At 33.3% G+C, this 19,142-nt stretch overlaps 1 protein-coding gene across 1 annotated transcript in view; it reads left to right on the plus strand.

Annotated features, from left to right (window-relative positions):
• Positions 1–19,039, plus strand: part of LOC139970916 (potassium channel subfamily K member 13-like) — an 84,704-nt gene extending 65,665 nt beyond the window's left edge. Inside the window, exon 2 of the mRNA XM_071976985.1 lies at positions 11,511–19,039. Within this exon, the coding sequence (XP_071833086.1) occupies positions 11,511–12,448 (938 nt within the window). The 3' untranslated portion in view covers positions 12,449–19,039. The remainder of the gene's footprint in view (positions 1–11,510) is intronic.
• Positions 19,040–19,142: the final 103 nt, after the last annotated feature.

Consider the following 19,142-nt stretch of genomic DNA (forward strand, 5'->3'; position numbering starts at 1 on the left):
ATATTTACGCATACATGCACAGACGAAATGCATTCATAACATAGGGGGAATATCTAAAAATATTTGATTTATTACAAAGCATTATATCTGAGTTTATTAAAAGTGGTACATTTTTATAATTAAAACCCTTAAGTTATAATGTGCAAAAATTGTATTTCATATTTCAAAGTTGAAAATGTGATTTTTTACCATTTTGGCGAAAATGGAGGGGGGGGGGGCACAACTTGTAATGCCTGAAAACAACCCTCACTGACCCTTAGACCAGAATCCTCTTCCACCATTCTTGTAACCTTGACCCAACTATTATACAAAAAAAATATATCAGTCGTAATTTAACATATAAGAAAAGAGTGGTATGTATGCACCACTGTACCAAATCTAACGTTAGCACATGTGTTCCTAATATATAGCATCGTAGCACGTAATGTCTACATAACATACCCAATTTCAAGGGTTTCTTACAAAAATACTGCAGGAAATTTTTTGGAGAACTTTTGATATAATGATTGTGATGCATTAAACTACCCAAAAATGCATTAAAAGTCTAGACCCGGTGTTGCTGGAACGAAACTGATTTTACAGCCACATTTTGAGCTTCAGCTGATGGCCTAATAGGCTAATCAAATTAAAAAGCTACGTTAGGTTTATGCAGTGCTCCGAAAATATGAAATTGAGATAATATTAACAAGATTTTCTCTTAAAGCCTCATTTTTACTCGAGTCTTTTGGTGGACCAGATATTCTTAATGAAATCATTGAGGATATTAACCTACTTTTAAACAAATTTGCTTTAACTATTCACGCACTCACAACATGAACTGCCTAAGCTCTGTCCCAATCTCAATGCATTTTCATACCTTGCTGTTGCTAACTTGGAAAACAATAGTAAAACTTGCATGATATTTATGATGAAATTCGTCAAATATTTTTTTTATATCAATCAACACCCCTCTATCTCTCAACATTCTCTCTTTTATTTATTTTGATTTTTTTTTAGTATTTATCATTTTAAAAATTCATTTTTCACATCTTTGACAAATTACATAGTTCTTCATACTGTAACGTACGTACTCGTTATGGTTCCTGGGAATAATTATTCGAACATTCGTTTTTACGGTCTACGAACTTCAACTTGTAAATCACGGCATACAACATCAATAATTGGTTAACGTGTTCTCTGTCATTATTAATAACATCGCTGGCAACTATTGGATGCCTCATTTTGGTCGTAAAGGAGACTAATGGATTGTACATCCACGGCGAATCACTACACATACAATAGCTAAATTAATGACATCTTGAATTATGGGTGGCTACATAAAGTGGAATGAAAACAGCCATTATATGCGATAAATAATATATATATATATATATATATATATATATATATATATATATATATATATATATATATATTTATATATATATATATAAACATATATATATATATTTATATATTTTATATATATATATATTAGAGAAAACTAGAGATATATATATATATATATATTTATATATATATATATACATAAACATACATATATATATATATATTTATATATTTTATATATATATATTAGAGAAAACTAGAGATATAAGATATGACTCATAATTTACAAGTAAGGAGAAAAGTATTAGAAATTATATATTGGAAGTTTCGGTCCCCCTGGGACCTTCGTCAGCAATACTTAGCAGACGGCAATCACTTGAATAACGTGAATAGAAAATCAAGCAAAAAAAGAAAGAGAAAACTCAAGAATGTTGAATTCTAAATAATTCCTGTGCTTTTTTTTTTAAATTAAAAAGAATAAAGCAAATTTATTTTTGACATTAGTCTAAAATTTAATAAACCGTGATGCACTGTGGCCTCAATTTACTCGCTACGTAGGTTTTTGTGTGTACATGCTTGTTGAGAATTGTTTATTACCCTTGTGTAATATGTAGGCGGTACTATTAAATCTCTGTGTATAATGCATCACATTTCTCGACACGGATTAAGGATCATCTTTGTCCTATTGGGATCACGAACATTGCCCCCCCCCCCTCTCTTACATATTTTAAAGACGAATATATAAATATATAAAAGCAATGCGAGGGAATTTGTTTTGGAGAAAAATCTTGCATGAACAGTCTGCTATTGGGTAGAGCGAGACAAGCTTTCGTTCTGACCAATTTAGGTTTCATTAGATATAAGATCGGTGAAGTGGTGCATTTAATTTGTTTTGATCATAAAACCTCACCTGTATTATTATATATTTTGCCGTTTTTATTACAGATGTCTAGAATATATTCCGTGATCCATACACAATGAAACACAATAAATTATATAAAACAGATTAAATTAGATTAAATTCGATTTTTTTTTTTAAAAACATTTTCGAACATTATTTTGACCAAACTTTATCGAAAATAAACGCAACAATTGTTCAGTCTTGGACAATCTCTATTTTTTTCTTCTTTCGTTTTCCTAATTCTCTCTCCGAAGTTTATCAGAAATGCTGATTAATCAATAATCCTATACATTTCCCCGACGGTGTGCCTTTAGTCAAGGTTGTTGCCAGTAGGTTCTCGTCCATTCACTGTATATATTAACCACATCCAGACAGAACACGTAACATTGATTTAGGGAAAGAAACATTCGGAAGAATATATAATATTAATAGAAAAAGAAAGATAGAGTTTCAAGTCTTTAAACACAAAATTTAAACCGAATTTTAAGAAGTACGTTTTTGAACAGTTTTCAAAGATGCGTGCGGTAGTTTTCATATTGCTATGTTGTAAACTATGAACACAATGGGCTATGTATATTTCAAACGACAAATATGTATTTTGTAAGTTTAAAAAAAAGAGTGAAGCATGAATGAGAAATAGACATGATAGACGTGATATAAATTGTCTATTTTTAAACCAAATTTCATTACGACTTATGAGAGAATTTTATGGTTGGCAAAGTTACCACTCTCATTAAACTGGAAACCAGGGCTGGTTCACTTCTATTATCGCTATATCCTTGTATTGTTTTTAATATTATTTTGAGATTCGTTGTTTCCATAGATAACAATTGATATATGTATATGTATGTATAAATATATATTTACATATAATTAGATTTTGTTTATATGCATGTTAAATTTCAGAGTAACTAATGAAAATAGTGAACTCATTTCAACTAATGAAATATATATATATATATATATATATATATGTATATATATATATCACTTTCGGTGATCATGCACTGAAGAAGAGCTAGTTTTGCTCGAAAGCTCTGCAAAAACCAAACATTGGCTGTTTTACTTCCAATCACTTACCTAATTCAATTATTGTATCTCACTCGAGATCCAGCCTTTCTCTAAATGCAGCATAGTTGTTTAACAGTTTTTCCGTTATTCCTATATATATATATATATTGAGGAATTTTGGGATACATTGCAAAAACTGCTGCTGATTAAATAAGAATTTTAACTTCCCCAGACCCACCCAACGCCTTCCGCCCTGCTCACTTCCTCCTTTGTTTTGAAAACCTAGTTATATTGTAGTCGAATTAAATGAACATTTTTATTTTGTGCAAATTATTTTAGACAACCGTAACTATAAATATTATATGTTACGAGTGGACTAATTGAAGTACAGAACGTGATGATTTGTGGAATGAAAATGAAAAAGGACAAAAGTCTTCTCTGGTAAATTTCGATGAAAGATTGGCCGCGAAAGTTCAAGGTGACATTTAACGCTATATTTGTCAATTTTTCTATTTTGGGGTTTTGCTAAAGCAAAAAAAAAAGGGAAAATCGCCTCCTATCATATCATCTTCTTAGAAAGAATGTAATTGCGACCTTCGGGTTGAGTTTCGATGCATTTCTAAACCACATCACTTTTTTTTTTTTTGGCCTTTTTACATTTCACCCTTTCTTTCTTGCTTGCTTGCTTTCTCTATCTTAGACGTAAGTGCTTTTGAAAATCCTCGTCATTTTTCCCCACCTTATGTACTAAACAGACAGAAATCTGATTAGCGAATTACGTCGAACCATATGGCCTTCAAGCATTGTACAGTAAAATAAACGAATATTTATATGTAGAGAGAGACATGACGGTCTATAAAACCACATACATATACTGTGTAATCCTGTTTAGAGTGAAATTCAACGTTGATGAGTTAAACGGCAATATGATCATGCAATGGCTTACACTATTACGGATTTCCTCCTCTCTCTCTCTATCTCTCTTTGCTTTTTTTTTTTTTTTTTTTTGGATTTCAAGCTGACTGTCAGAGAGGAACGCGTTTACCCTTAACAGCATTTATCGATTAGAGTGTAATTAAAAGTTACACACGGCCTTGCAAATGCATGCATTTTTTTTTTTACCGCTTAGGCCTTTTGGCGAAGATTATAGTGTCATGGCGTTCTGTGCCATGGAACGGATGGCGCCCGACGTGTTTTAGTATGAACAATCGCAAAGGGAGCGCATTCATTTCACGTATATAAGAGGGGGGAAACACCAAAAAAACTAGAGCAGTGGAAGTTTGGAGCCTCATCGTATAACCCAGAGGCATGGTTTGTTTTTTACATCAGCAAAAGGTATAAACTATGTTTAAAGAGAAAGAAACAAAAACAAAATGGGGGTTTGGAGTTTACAAGTGACTCCAGGAACCAGAAATTGACAGATGTGATTAGCATAATGAAGTTCTACTGTTAGGTGTACAAAATCTGACAAAGATGTCACAAACTTCTACGGAAAAGACATTGACAATGAATTTATAGTGTCTTTAAGTAGCGTATAAAGGTAATGGTATAATAGCGTTTAACCTATTATTCCTTACTTCATGTGGTCAAGTATAATGTTGGATGTTTCTATATAGGAATAAACTTTAAATTAAACTAATCTTCGGCATTTTACAGTTAATGATAATATGATCAAATAGTCCATTCCGGGGTTTCCTCTTTCTGCGCATGAGTGTGTTGTGCTTCCAGTGTAGGTCAAGCGAAAGTAAACACAAGCACCATTGTTTGAGTATAGTTGATTCCGAGATATGAGACATCTTAGAAGAAATAAGGAAAGAAAAAAAAAGTCTTCGTTTCAGTCGATCATAATTATTATGTATTATATTATAATTCATCTATATGATTTCAAACATCCGCACGAATATCGCTCACTGTTACAATTAATTCATGAAACTTTCATTAACTATAGTACAGATTTAACCTAACGTCATAACAACGATGGTACCGAAGAGGTTCTTGATCGTGTGCTTCCATTTACGATTTGCTCTTCCGTATGCGCATGTGTATGCTACTAAAAGTTATTAGAAAATTGGCAATATATCATCTACCCTGACTTTGCCATTGTAAAGAGCAGATCAAAATCTGCACTATCCCTGTTCTCTTGTGATTTCATTAGTAGAGTTTTCCTTCAAATAAAGATACCAGCCTATACAATAAACTAAAATATAATCAAATGAATTGGAAATTACATCTGTGTTCTCATAACTACCTCGAGATTAGGGGCCTATATAATTACCATCATTCTACCCCATACAGCTACAGTATAGATACTACTGAACAATCATATAGCCTTATGACACTGTCATGTATCTTTTGCGCCTATATAGGCTACAAACTATATAGGATCGACGTATACTAATGAATAAGCCTAAGCTTATGGCACTTTTGTTTTCATAATGTATATACGCTCAGATATAAGGCGATATAACCTATACAATTTCATTCAACATGTCTTCCATCACTGAGTGGGTTAGCTTCACCTGGCTGCTGACGATATCAATAAAAGAGAGAAAAGAATATGATACTGGAACACTTGCCATAGTCAGTACGTGCTAGGAATTAACAGATAATAGTAGCCTAGCTACCAATGTACCAGTGCTCGGCGGGTGTTTTTGGCAAGCATCCAAGTAATATTATAAGATAGAACTGTCAGGTGGAGTGCATAATGTTTGTTGTTAAGTCAGCAAATTAAATAGTCGATAATTGACGTAATTTTACACATCTAAGAACAAGTAGAAATAAATTTAAATCAGGTCAATTTCTAAAGAATTCTAAGAGAATTTGTTTTAAATTTATACGGAACTGTTACACGTTTGATATTATTCTGCAGTGATCTATGTGACAAATGTAACAGGTTTATCACAGTGGAGTCTACTATACAAAACTATAACCTAAACACGTTCTACTCTTTATACTGTGTGAAAAAATGAATTATTCTCAATAGCTTAAAAGAATAATATGTTGGCTGTCATGGCAACGTAACGTCTACGAATAAATATACACGCACAGGCTATGTACAGTATAAATATATTGTCTAGCTTGCTGTCTGTGGGTAACAATAGATGCCTAAGATCTCCATGGCAACAAAAACCTTTGCAAAACGAGAAGGAATTATTTATCGGATACACGGAAGCATATTTCCACAGCATATGCTTCTATACAGCTTTGGCCTAATTTACAACTAACCAGTATAGGCTACCCGAAGAGAATAATAACACATTTACTTCGGCCTGGAGAAATGTTCGCTAGCCACAAAACGATGCCCCACAGAACTGCATGAATGATAAAACACTCCAAGATTGTCTATTAAGGAATATGGTAAGGCAATGTTTCAGTGTGGACGAAGAAATCGGCTTAAGAATTTTCATTTATTCTTTGGTAATATAGTAATACGTCAAAGTTGGACGTTTTGCTAATTTGCTTCAATATATAATCATGCTATAGACATAAATGAAACGTTCACATTTGTGACGTCACTATAGAAATGGAGAGAAAATATTCCATATCCGAACACTTAATTTCTCTCTTATCATAAAATATTTTATCGAAAAATCTCCTAAAATTAGTTAAATATTTTTTTTTTTTGCCTAAGGCAAAAAAAAAAGGTGTGAACCCATATATGTCAAACCAACGCATACAAAATATGAAGAAAAATGCCCCCCCCCCCCCCAAAAAAAAATGGTAGATCATAGATAGAGTAAAGTGAAATGTTTCTCATATTTTATTTATATTTCTGATTTATTTCATTATTTTTTGGCTGTTTTTATTTTGTGATTAAATCGTGTACACGGCTAAGTATCTCTATCCCTCAAGCTAACCAGGTGGTATGCACTATTTGAAGTCTAGTTGGCTGAGCTACTATGCAAGTCTAAACAAGTCATTTTGTTTATTTTAATTTCTTCGTTTATCGACAAAAACAGACGAAATAAAGAGGAAAGACAGAGAGCTAGAGAGAGAGAGAGAGATGGAAGACAAGTAAAGAACCCACGCTCTTTTGATTAAATGTCAATTTATGACTGACTACAAAAACCTACGCATTTTTGTTCAAATTTTAACTTGAGGTGAGGTTCAGTTAGGCTACCAGCTGTTGTGAATTGTATGTACGTATATGTATGGGTGTGTGCATGTGTGTTTCTATGTATGTATGTATGTTTGTGTTGTATGTTTGTGTGTGTAGTTACTTTCTCCAGACATGATTCGTTTAGTTAATTGCGGCGCGATATAATGCACTAAACTTGTTCCCAATTTCCAATGCCTCTGTCCATCGACTATTGATCAATTCACAACCCACCCCCCCCCCCCCCCAAAAAAAATAGAGAGAAAAGAAAAGGAAAAAATTCTTAGGCAAACTATTTGGTCACTCCGTGTATGAAAATGGTTCTCATACCCCAATCAGTTGATTGGTCTTAAATAAATAGTGTATCCACGGCAACGGAAGCGTAATCGAGATTTCAAATAATACCTAATGAAACTCCAAAAGGCAAGAAGCCGAAGAAGACAACGAAAAGAAAAACATAAAGAAAGGGATAGAAAAATCGAATCTCGAAACCAGCTAAAGGAGGTTTTGGAGAGAATTGACCATAATGAAGTAATTAGTGAATAGATTACGACGTTATAAGGTTTGACAGAGATATATATGCTGAGGTCACTCATGGACCAAACAAACATTGGTAACTGTAGTCAGAACACAATGACAATTATGAAACATGCGATGTTTGACGTCATCAGACTGTGAAAATGTGCGGATAAAGGTAGAGTACAGTAAAAGTGTATGGTACAATGGAATCGTTTATCCCAGGATGCTTACTATATATATATATATATATATATATATATATATATGTGTACATATATATATATATATATGTATATATATATATATATATATACATATATAAATAAATACACATTTATTTATACATGTATATATATAAATATAGATAGATAGATCAGGTTAGTTTTTGTCTATCTTAAAATGTGTTCATAATGGCATGTGCATCATATTTATTTAGTAATATTCGCACCAGTTAAATTCATATTTTCGAAATAGACTTGAGGTGCGTACTAATGTGATTGTTTGCACATCATTCCACCCAGACCCATCCATAAACAATCAAAGGGGGGGGGGAAGACTTTTTATTATCTACAAACCTATAGCTCAGTAGAAACTTACCACAAAGAAATACGAAAGACTAGGTAATCATAATAAAAGAAACTAAATTATTCTCGACATTACTTTCAAAGATTAACCAAAATGAAAACTTATATGAGGGATTAGGGGTTAGGGGTGAAAGGGGTGTGAGGGGTGGTAGTGGACACATGCTCCCAGGAGTATGGCCTGATATAATTAAAGTATAACAAATATATTTCTAAAACATTGGCGGCAACAATAATTGAGGGTGGTTTCGAGATTAGGACCATGAATGTGAATTAAATCCATATGGAATAACATGTGTCCTTCCGCCCCGCTCCACCCCCCCCCCCCCCACCCGCCAAGCATACTTCTTCTGACCTTTTTGGGGGCGATGGGGCTCTGAAAATCAGTGGCAAACAGTTTTGCGCAAAACAAGGTATACCCATTGGCTGCAGTTTTGAACAGCCTTCGCTCGCGGTCATTCTTTACTTTTGTTACGCGTACGGGGGGGGGGGGGATATAAATAAATTAAGTCGAAAACTGAGGGGTTACTCTCCGTTTATTGCATTCCTCACTGTGTGTTCGCTTCCATTCACAGCCTTCCCCCCTCAATGCCCTCTCTTCTTACCATTTACATGACACATACCAAACATACACCAAAGATACATAGGAGACATTTAATGTATGCATACAATACAACGGCAAGCAGACTGGTCGCACGACAAGTGTTACGTGCCATAGATGACTTGTGGAATACAACTTGTAACACTTTTAATCAATGTTTTTTCTTTCTTTCTTTTTACCGTTCTTTTTTTATACCGTATACACATCTGCTTCGGTATACATCAATTGCTGTATCATAGACTCCCTTTTCCAAAAAATTCTCGACCCGCACTACATATTATATACACTGCGAAGAGCGACTTATGTGATATTTATAAGTATACATGTCCTGACAGTTCCGGCGGGGTCATTAATGTTTTCATCCTATATACCATGCCTATATACGTTAATAACATTATTATTTCATCGGTTCCTTATTTCGTTTTTGTTTATGTTATACGTGTTAAATATAAGGAAAACCAACCGAAGCGAAATAAACCTCTGACGTCATAGCAGGAAATGATTCGTCATATTTAATATTTCATTTCAACATTATTAACAAGTGTCATGTGAAGTCAACTCAACAATATAGCGAAAATAAAATCAAGTCGTCAGTGCTTCTTCGTTACTGGTGTAACGACAGAGGAACGATGCCTCTATATTATATAAATATCTAAATCATCACAGTCACCGAGCAAAACCGTTTGAATCTAAAGGTTCTAACGGATGTATCTACTGGAGAACCTAACTGTCATTTCATTATGTTTGTAGACGTAAAAATCTTTTGCCAACCTTTATAGAATAAAATTTTACAACTTACCATAACATCTTTTTTTTTTTGTGCATTATTGTCAATGATACTCTGGTTATGAACATAAATCACGTGACCAAAACCCAGTTGGAAGAGGTCTGTTTACTTGAATTTATATTCTTTCCTTCTTCATATACCTTTCTAATATGCTAAATCTCATGGTAACCTGATCACCAGAGCTTATATCCTTACGTCCTCTAACTCCATTAATAAGAGCCCCTTAAAACTATAGAAAGCCACATTTCTTGTTGCGGCCTAATCCGAGGATATGTGAAGCCCCATTTACGATCAGGCGCTTCCCCCTTTTATACCCCCTTCAGTTTTGATAATTACTGGAAAGGTTTCACAACTTCATTAATTGAACTGAAAGAGTCTTACATATACATTCTGTAAGGCCATTGCAAGTAATGAATGTTGTCTGTTTACAGCTTCGTGTGTACATGTGTGTGTTTCATTGCTCTTGAAATTTCTTATCAGTAATTCTGAAATAATTGAACAAAACTGCCCAGTGTTAGAAGAATTACTGTCATGTGTGTTTTGATATAGTACCATTAAACGTTAAAATCCACGTCTCAGCTATAGGCCCCTTTGTTAGCCTAGATACACCAGACGTAGATTTCGCGCAAATGACTCTGTCCGTATACTTTGTACGCGCTATAATGATCTGATAATTAAAGGTTATATGTCAGCTCATTTAATTAACAGAGGTGCTTGCAGGGTATTTTATTGTTTCGTGCATTGACAGGTGCAGTGAGAGAGTTCAGATATAAATGCCAATTTTTAACATCAAACATTATATCAACATGTTTACTCTCCCTCACATCATACCATGTGAACTTTCGTTTCATTGAGCATACTCTTAGTATTGATGCCTCACGCATGAATGCAGATCATCAATTTTCCTTCAACTGGGTTCCTTGTTTTCTCTTTCATGTTGACATGATCAGATGATAGAATGTATCAATTGAAATGGTAACTTGTAAAACGAAATCGAAAAGATTCCATTGTAAGATTCGCGTAACCAGTTTATTCAATATCGTAATAGACTATGTATGCATGATGAGTATAGCCTAATTGGCCTATATACCTGTATTACGTCAAAACATATGTGAAAGTTGTCATTCGTCAGTGCTCTTATCTGACAGTGTAAAGTAAGATTCAAGAATATGTAAAGATCAGGTATAACACCAGCGGTCTTCATTGACGATTCGCGTAACCAGAACCATCTCAGTGGACTTTCTGCATTGACTAGCCGAATAAGTGCGTGATGGTTCTTAAACCAGCTAGCCAAAAAAAATCCATGTTGAGAAGCTATCAGTGAAAATTGATTACTGACTTAATAGAGAGTATCACAGATCAATAATTGACAACCTGTTAACTAAGGGAAAATGAGCGATCTTCATGAGCGAATATTCACACATCGCGTGCATGCATAATCCTACTTCAAAAGGTTTATAGGGTGTTATGTTGCCCTCTTCTGTGTCTAAACATAATTATGATGAAACTTGCCACGAAGAAGGGCTATCTTTTATAACTAACAGGTTTATGAATAAACAACATACTGCTCGTCTGTGGTGTATCACTTGACGAGTTCCAATATAGTCTATAGTATACGAGAAACTTATCCTGCTCGGTCATTTCAACAATATTTTAATTAAACTTTCTTTTCTCTTTCTTTCCAGGGTTTGGTATGACGTCACCATCCACGATACTCGGTAAAGCGATGCTGATAGTTTATGGCCTTCCAGGGTGTTCCGCGTGCATTCTATTCTTCAACATTTTCTTAGAAAGACTTATCACATTCCTCGCCTTGATTATGAAAAAGTTTCATGAACGGAAGCTTCGACGCCAACGAGATCAGAATGGCCTTAAATTACCAAATAACGGTCGTCGGCCTTCGGAACAGAGCGATGACGATTTAGAGAATTGGAAACCCTCCGTTTATTGGGTTCTGTTGTACCTGACGATTGGGGCTGTCACTATTGCGAGTTGCGCATCGGCCGTCTACTCTACTGTAGAGGGGTGGAACTTCTACGATAGTTTCTACTTTTGTTTTGTGGCCTTCAGTACCATTGGATTCGGTGATCTGGTGCCGAGTCAAATGTCAGACTACGATACCCAATTTCTCTATAGACTAGGTAACTTTTGCTTCTTAACCGCAGGTGTGTGCTGTATATACTCATTTTACAATGTTATATCGATCGTGATAAAACAGTTTTTAAATTGGTGCCTGAGGAAGTTAGACTGCAAATGTTGTCACAGGAGGAAACCTCGACCCAGACGGAATGCAATCACTCCCGGACATCTGCAGCGCCAGCTCCATTCCTCGCAGGAGGAAAAGAGGACGGAGAACGGTACGACGGCGCCGAAGACGAACGCCGTAGAGGTGACCGAGTTCGACAGCGAAACGGATGGTGCTGGAAGAAGAATGTCAGGGGAAATGATCAGTATGAAGGACTTTCTGCAATCGAATAAGGTGTCCCTGGCAGTCATGCAAAAGCAGTTATACGAGACCAGAAGGAATCACGGAGGAGGTGCGGTACCGTCCCCTCTTGGACAAGGAGTGGGAAGTCTAGCTATGCTTAATAATAAATTACAAGAGACTGAGGGCAGAGAGTGACGTCGGTAGAACATAGCTTTCATTTTAGATGTTATATCGTATCACAATTAACGTTAAACCCCCGTTAACTTGACCCTTTTAGGAATTCAATAATCTACAAATATTTTAATCGCATGTACAATAAAGAAACAAAAATGACACGTTCATTTTATACTTTCGATAATTCCACAAGGTTAGCAAAATACTCTTCGCCCTTTTTAAGAAATTAGTGAAACCTTTGTGCAATGTCAGCCGGAAATATTATACGTCCAAAATAGCGGTCTTACTTTCGGACACTGATGATCATGAATAGAAATAATAAGTGCAGTGGTGCAACATTGGTAGGGGGGGGGGGGAGGGGGTAAGGTGACTTCTCGTCACATGATAAACAGTTTATGCAAAACAACATAACACTTGAATTTCAAAAATACTTACTTACAGTGGTGAAATCATTTCTCCATCGTTTTCCTTAGCAAAGGCTCATTTTTCAAGCTATTTTTACAATTTCGTGGTTCAAATACTTACATCGTGTTGTTGCGGACACACCGTACTTTGTCGGTTAACCAATTTAATTTCGTTTCTACACATATGACATATTTGCATCTGATTTGAGAATATCTTTGATCTTTGATATGAAAGTCTTTAAGAAAGAATAACATAAGTAAGTAACCTATTATCTCGCTGAAATGAAATGTGCTATACAGACGGTATTATACAGACGTTATTGACCACTGTTTGCACAAAAAGAAACTCTTCTCAAATGTTGAAGTGACATCTCAAGGTTGGCTAGACATAGTGAGTTCATTAATTGACGTGTCTCTCAAGACATAACGGATTTTAAAGTCACTTATACAACACGTGACTGACAGGACGTTCTACAATTATACGTTAATGAAGAGTAAGATAGCAATTATCATGAACTTCAATTCGGTAAATGCGAGGCTGAGTGGAACGGCACACTTGAACTCGAATCCTATATTCGGAAGACAGTTATCTCATCTGCAAAATATACTGTTAAAAACAACGATCGTTAAAAAAAAGAGATAATATATCAATATATATATGCAAGTGGTAGCACGCAATTACTTACAACGGCATATGAATCGAAGTGGCACCTTAAGAAAGACGAAAGTAATAACTTTGAAGAAAAATTATTAAGATTACCATAATCGCTTTCAGATCAAGATCAACAGTTAATATACAATCAATAAGTAAGTCCAGGAATAACTTTTACGTAAGTGTTAGAAATGCCACGATTATACCCTTGATATCGTTCTTGTATATTGAAGAAGCTATAAATATGATTTTTGCTTTGTCAAAGAAAGGTGCACGACGAAGGAGTTAAGTATATATTTCTTATAATCATGTTGTACTTATATTACCTTTAGAAATTGTGATACTGTCATTTAGTATGCACCGGCCAAAAAAGCTTTCAATTATAAATTTATCTTGCTGGTTTGGTGAAACAGAAAATACAAAATAGCGTCAGCTGTTACTGGGCGAACCAAGTATTTCCTTAATAGTCAGCTTGTTGTCCATATAAATGTGTTCTCCGTACATATGAGGTGGTTATCTATACATAGTATATATAAATATATATATATATATATATATATATATATATATACAGGTGTGACACTTAGATACACTTACATTTAGGCTGTGTATGGAATATCGTATGACATAACGTTCTTTCAACTAACAATGAACAAACATATGGTTTAATATAACCATTTTCATTTTTGAAACAAATAAGGTCATTGTTTATGATAACAATGAAAGAATTATGTTACTCAAAGCAACACTTCATATGTCGCATTAAACCCTCGATAGATTAATGTTTTGCGGTTAAAAATGAAAACGACCATTTAATTAGGTTGAGATTTTGAGAACAATTATCTGGCTCAGAATAACCGTTCACAGAAATCACATTATGTGAATCTTTTGCTTATAACAATGGCCAATAATCTGATTCGTGCATGAAAATACAAAAGGTAATTGTTTGTGACAACAATGGTAGAACGAACAGTCAAATGATTCAGAGAAGCTAACGAAGCTACAATAGGTAATTATCATTATAAAGATGAACAAATTTCACATTAAATAGCAGATGTACAATTAACACATGATAATCACAAATAGGTACCGTGAAAGCTTATTACAACAATGAACAATCTTCTTATCAGATTAACATTTAACACAAAAGAAAACAATAGGTAAATGTGTATTACAACAATGGAAACTTTTCTTATTTCATATTTTACAATGGAATTAATATGCAAATGTTTATAACAACCACGAACAACCTTCTTATTCAGACGAACAACTAACAGAAGAGAATACAATAGATAAACTTTAATTACAACACTGAAAGATCTTTTTATGCGGATATAATTAACACAAGGGAACACGAAAGGTAAATGTTTATTACAGCACTGAAAAACTTCTTCGGATTAACAACTTACACTAGAGAATACAATATTGAACTGTTTAATGCAACAATGGACAATTGTCTTATTCTTATCAAGAACTAACACAAGAGACTACGATAGGTAAATGTTTATTGCAACAATGGACATTTGTCTTATTCTTATTAAGAACTAACACAAGAGAATACAATAGGTACGGTAAATGTTTATTGCATCAATGGACAATTGTATTATTCAGATTACGAACTGATACAAGAGAATACAATATGTAAATGTTTATTGCAACAATTTCAACGATGGACAATTGTCTTATTCTTATTAAAAACTAACACGAGAGAATGCAATAGCTAAATGCTTAAAACAACAATGTACAATTATACGATTTAGAGCAACAATACACATTAAAACACATCAAGTAACGGTTTCTTATGCTAATGACCAGTCACATGGTTTAGTGTAATGATTCATACGTTATACACAACAGTTTCACGGCAGAATTTTTCCGAGTTTCATCAATTTATTTCGGTTATTCCAAACAAGCATTAAGTAACCTTACTCGGTGTATCTATATCCGATTGAAGACAAAGAAGATCTATTGCGTAATTAACATCAATTAATCACAAGGGGGAAATGACAAACCGGATATTACCTACACAGTGTTTGAAATCAATCTAATTTTAGACTTTTAGTGACGTCCTACTGTTATATTTTACGTTAGGGACCCAGTACTGATTTCAAGTAACCTATGTAGCCTATTCGTTTTCTCTGTTATTTTTGCCAGTATTGTATTTATGTTTGTTATTTCGTCTGGCTCTATATCATATTCTATATATTAGATATAATATTCAGCATAACATAACATAGCAATGAAAAAACCGGTCTTGTGATCAATTATATGAGCATCATTTTTGTTTTTCATGTTTTTTTTCTTCTCATTTTCAGCAAAAATATAAATCCCCACAGTATACTGGGAAAGTGACAGATAACCGATGACATTTAAAAATATTTGGGTAATGAATAGAAAACAAGATCAAATTTAAATCTCTCCTAAAGTTACAATTTTCCTTTCGGTGCAAAATTTCCCTCGGTTATTAAAGTAAAATTAATAGGAATCAACATTTTCACAGATGACAGTTAAATTTGCAGAAAATGTTGTTTTTTTTTTCTTCGCTTTTTTTTTTCCTTTTTGGTTTCTGTCAAGTTTCGTTAAGTTATAGAAACCACCGAAGGGGGATGTTCGCCTTCATTTTGTTTGTGTTATAACAGATAGTAATGTAAGAGGTCATGCGAATGAAATCATTTAATGAGTCATCAACAAAAGGAAAAAGACGTTCACAAAGTGGCCTTACACTCTAATCATCTGTTTCTCCGTTTTTGTATTTTTCTTGTAAATAGTGTATTTAAAATCATAATTTCATTTCATCTGCTTTGTATATATTGTAAAACAGAAACCTGCTCATGTGTGTTATAAAATTCACAGTTTTACTTCTTCTTCTTCTTCTTTTTTTTATATTAATATGATCATGATTGTTAATATATAGTTATTCTCCTTTTTCTTCTTATTAGTTTTAAGATATAAAAAAATCTAAACATATGCATAAATGTTGAAGAAAAGTGATATAGTGATTTGTGAACTTAGACTTATAAGGTGTTTTAATATTAATCAAGACATGACAAAAACCTTATAAATTGAGCAATTCTGAAAGAAGACCTTAAGTCTGAAGAGACAAAAAAAAACAACAACAAAAACAATCATGCTAATATTTCTATTACGCTTTTAAAATATAACATTTTAACATAGATGAAACAAAGGTCTGTCGTAGAGTTCCTTGAAGTACTATTTTTCTTCAACAACTTGTTAACTGTTTTAAAACAATCCATATTAGTGAAAATTGGAATGTGACCTTCAGATCAAACGAACCTTGTCGCTGTTTGAGAGTATAAGCATAACTGTTTTACACGTATATATGAAAGCTGGCATATTTATCAATTTTAATGCTGTACGTTATATATATATATATTTTAAAAGAATACTGAAACAACAAGAACAAGCATAATTCTAACCATAAATACCTATACGTATGATGCGTATTTAACTATGTTAATATTAAACATTTATTATCGACCTTTCCTTTAAAACATTACTTTTCAAAACTAACAGCAATTGATATCTTGCTTGTAAATTAATTTCTTCAATCTGAATTTACTTGGAGATTGCTATAAGTATGAAAGAAGTGAAAAAATTTGGAGAGGAAGAATATCGTCGCACAGATTTGGACAATGCGTTATCGTAAAGAATGTCTGAAATGAGAGGCAGGATTACAAATGGCTGCTTAAATATTAATATCAAACGGTTCACATGCGGTTAGAAAGGATGTATACCATATCATATTCATTCTGGGAAATTAATCGTTACCGTATAACTTTCTTGTTGATTTCAAACTTCAATTATTTCCAAACTATAACGGATAACCATAAGAAAATATTTATTTTTATGATTCTATTTGTTAACAATTCGCACATAGGTCAACCTTGCTCTCACAACTATCAGTTTTCTACGTTTTGTTTTGTTTTTCGTTTTCGTTCTGAAAGTAAGTCAGATATGAAAGAAATAAACAAACCTATAACTTACTTAAATATGAGAACAGTTATTTGTTCATCTATAGTGCCAGGCAAGTTAACATCGTACTTGTTAATAGAGGAATTTGGAAAATCACTTTATTTCTAAATTTCGTTCAAAATAGAATTTTTCATAATTTCTAAAACAAAAAACTGTTATTGACGAGAACATGTTACTATCTTAGGATTAGCTATGTATCCCATAAACATTCATTACAACGACATTAATGTAAGCAGATGCATCACAAAGCATAAAACGAAAAGTAAACGTTGACATCGAATGGGAACTTGATATGTGAAACAAATCTATGCATAAATTTTCTTACAAATATTCGATTCACCAAAATTTAAGACAATAAATATGCAATCTGTGTAATTGTAAAAGAAACAAAAGGCGTACTCGCAATATTATTTGCTCTTAATTAGGGTTAGGTATATAATATAAGCATTAGCTATAATAAGGATATGGAAAATATATATATATATATATATATATATGGAATTCTGAATTGCTTCTCAGAATTACGATCAGAAGGAAATTTGTATCCCATCAGTGAATCAGCATACATGACGTAATGAACACTTATGAGTGGGGGATGGGGGGGGGGGGCGCAAACCTCATGGGAAGTATGGGTACATGATTGCGAGGGGCTGTCCTTCTAGTATTGATTTTTTTTAAAAAAAGCAAATAAAACAAAGAGGGAGTAAGTTGTGGAGCCTTTGTGTCGGATTGGTTTACATTGATACGTGGAAAGGAAAAGTAAGAGATGGTCGGATTTCACAATGTAGAAGATATCATTGCCTACTATATATATCTATATTTGTTTTCAGTAAAAATGATATACAAAGCAAAGTGACAATCAATCTATCAATCAATTGCACAACATATGTTGCCAGGTACTGTGATTGGGACAATATATTCGGATGCCAAAGTTAAAAAAAACATATTTATTTAGCACATGAAAATGACACTGCTAACATCGAACGCCATTGCTATCATCAAAATACATAGAAATGAATTAATTTGTTCGAGAATGCGTATTGTTATTATAAATAATATTGTCAATTCATTAAGTGGTGATATTCATAATTCAAAACCAATGTAAATGACACTTTCAAAGAGTAAATAAAGTGTTTCTGGTGTTTTTTTTTAGAAAGTAAACATATATAGGTAAGTACATTTGAAAATATCCTATTCATTAAGAATAGAAACGTATCATTTGTTTGAAATTAAAAGTATTTTAGCTTTTCTCGGATTCATGATACGTGTTAACTCTATATGTCTTGTTATTATTTCATTTCCCATTTTCTCTCGTTTTTGTACACTGTTTCCCAGCATTTATCAATTTTTAGACTTTGCTTTTAATTTAACACCAAAATTGATTGCTATACATTTAAAACCTTCTGTAATGACTTATCTGTAAATGTTTTCAATTTATACATACCACAGATAGTGTTATTATATTATATAATATATACAACAAAAAAAGGGTTATGAGGGACTGATACTTCGTTCGCTCGAATAATGTGCAATACAAATTCTAAACTCAAAAGTAAATTTCGATTCACGGATTTCTTTTTTTCTTTTGTCTTGTGTGTTCTTGTTTATTTATTGTTGTGTAAAAGTAAGTTGGCCTGACGTTTCGATCCTAGCAGGATCTTCTTCA

The sequence above is a fragment of the Apostichopus japonicus genome, chromosome 8, assembly GCF_037975245.1.
Source record: "Apostichopus japonicus isolate 1M-3 chromosome 8, ASM3797524v1, whole genome shotgun sequence".
Lineage (NCBI taxonomy): Eukaryota > Metazoa > Echinodermata > Holothuroidea > Aspidochirotida > Stichopodidae > Apostichopus > Apostichopus japonicus.